At 39.0% G+C, this 2,600-nt stretch overlaps 1 protein-coding gene across 15 annotated transcripts in view; it reads right to left on the bottom strand.

Moving 5' to 3' along the window:
• The window catches only part of mical3a (microtubule associated monooxygenase, calponin and LIM domain containing 3a), a 192,945-nt gene that overhangs the window by 29,524 nt on the left and 160,821 nt on the right, over positions 1 to 2,600 (bottom strand). For all 15 annotated transcript variants that reach the window (XM_032524024.1, XM_032524025.1, XM_032524023.1 and 12 more), the window contains one exon: positions 403 to 598. In XM_032524024.1, the coding sequence (XP_032379915.1) occupies positions 403 to 598 (196 nt within the window). The remainder of the gene's footprint in view (positions 1 to 402; positions 599 to 2,600) is intronic.

Below are 2,600 nucleotides of genomic sequence, written 5' to 3' on the forward strand. Positions count from 1 at the left end.
CCATGGCGCCATTTTAATGCTACGAAACTATCACCTGCCGTTAGCATCCCATTGACTGCCATTCATTTTGGCACCACTTTGACAGCGAATAACATCTGAAGTGTCTAAAGACTCTATTTGTCCGTTGTTTATTTCTAAAGAAACATGACAATGTATAAAAGGCTCCATTACCTTATAACTCACGTAGCAGAAGTTGTTGTAACAATAGGCTAACGATTGTGTATAGACACTATACTGTACTATATATTATATATATATATATTATAGATATATTATTATATATTAGCTAAACAGTATACACACACACACACACCAAAAAAACAATATAACACACAAAAAGACAGGAGAATCCAAACAAGCACCATTCAAAAGTACATATGGACACCGTTTTGATGCTCTTACCTGGAGCCCAGGTCCGCGTCAGCAGCCTTGTCCAGCACGCTGCTGAGGTTGTGTTCTGCCAGTGTCTCCTCAGGCACCTCCTCCAGCTCCTCCTCCTTCTGCAGGGACAGACGGTAGTTCTCCAACTCGATGCGCTCCGGAGTTCCCCGCAGACGTTTAGCTAGGCTGGGCTCCTGGAGGCCGTTGACCTCCGGCACTGTGGTTGACAATGGAGCGTAAGTGGAGACCACAGGTGAAATGGTGACATCGGGTTGGGCAGCAGGTTGGAGGTTAAAAAGGCAGAGGAAAGAGAGCACAAAAAAAAGAACTGAGAATCCACAGTAGAGAGGAGCAGAGAAGAATGTAACCCTCTGTAGTGCAGGAGCCATGCAAATTAAAGGGCATGATTAAGCCTTTAACTGTGTTTATCTGTGGAAAATAACTGCAACAACCCAAATCCACTGTGTCTCTTTTTGTGAAAACTACTGCGTTTATGTGGACACTTTAGCCTAGTAGCATCAAATCCATCACACATCCAATAATGTGACTAGTGCATCCAAACACATTTTTTGGTAAATTACTTGTTCCCATTTACTCCCACTCTACCGAAGCCACTTTGTATTTTAAAGGACAAACTGACAAGGACACACCAATTGAAGATCTATAACTGAATTTATTGCATTAGATTATATTCCTACAGCAAATACTATCAACAAACACACATAACACTCTAAAATATTTTAGTCATACTACAGTTATACTATAAGTGCCACATTGGTGCCTTGCCTTTTTCCCATCCTGAGAAGCTAATCTTAAAACTGTAAAACTGTCTTTCCGAAATTTGTCTTTGCACTTAATTATGAACTAATATCAATGAATGGATCAAAATAAGTATTTTACACATTATACTACATGTGTTATCTTTCTACTCACTTAAAGATAGATTACATTGCTCTCCAATTAGGACAAAATGTCAATGAGCTCTATCTAAACATCTAAATCCTGCTAAAAAGGCATAAGTATGACAATGATCATGTGATATTTGATCCTGCAGCATTTATTATTCTGTGATAAGGAATATGGTCACGACTGCATTGGTTTCCTTTTTTTCCTCTAAACGAGGCAATGTGCCGGAAAATTGAAAACATCTGGGAAGAAAATCTCACATCCATCATAAATATTTAAAATAATGAACATTATAAACTGTTTTATTGGAATTACTTAAATATCAGGATGTGTACCTTCTTGTTATCATAACACTATTTTTCCATGTCGCATATCTTTCATATTAAAGTGATTCTTTCATTTTGTTATTATCTAAAATCATTTTTCGTATGTCTATAGTTTTACTACAGCAGTTACTATTTTAACGCTACACTTGCCACACAATGCAGCAGGCCTACACTTACACCTACTTAAAATCCAGTCCTTCTTTTTCTGTTAATCCAATCCGCCTGTTCTGTTCAGCACTGTCAAATCATGTTAAATATATTTAACAATAATATGCAATCCAATTAATGTAGCAAAGATGCACTTTATTAAGCAAACGCAAGTGTGTTTTAGCAGCAATCTGTCGGGGGTTAGAGGGTTGAGGGAGGCAGGAGGACAGGTGTGTCGGAGGAGTGACAATCACAATCACGCGGCACAAATTCAAGCACTAGAATGTCTCTCAGTTTTAAGCTGCTCTGACAGGCGGGGGGAAAGGTAAAGCTCACAAAAGCACTGATACAGGCACTTTATCACAGCATGGGGAGTTTCAGAAAGAAGGACACTGTAGGTGCAAAACAGCTTCCAGAGAGAAAGGAACACATCACAAAGCCGGCTCTAAAAGAAACACATCACACAGGAGGAGGTAGAGCTAAAAGAAAGCATTCACAGGCCACTAGAGGTTACAGTCACAACAGAATAAAGCTTGGCTCATTCAAACACAGAAAGGCAGAAATCTTCTTACGATTAACTCGTATAAATGTGTTGCAATATGCCAATTTGAATGGATATTTATAGTAAGAAAGCTGGCACACTACTAGAGCCCGACCGATATATCGGCGCGCCGATATTAGGCATTTCCCGATATATCGGTATAGGTAATGGCTGATGTGCATAGTTTGTCCACCAGAGGGCGCTCTACAACGTCTCTGTTGGCAACACTGATTTTTTTTTGTTAATGTGTTTATGTTCAAAGGACTTCAAGTTTCATATCTTAAGTTTGTATTTTTATA

The sequence above is a fragment of the Etheostoma spectabile genome, chromosome 8, assembly GCF_008692095.1.
Source record: "Etheostoma spectabile isolate EspeVRDwgs_2016 chromosome 8, UIUC_Espe_1.0, whole genome shotgun sequence".
NCBI lineage: Eukaryota > Metazoa > Chordata > Actinopteri > Perciformes > Percidae > Etheostoma > Etheostoma spectabile.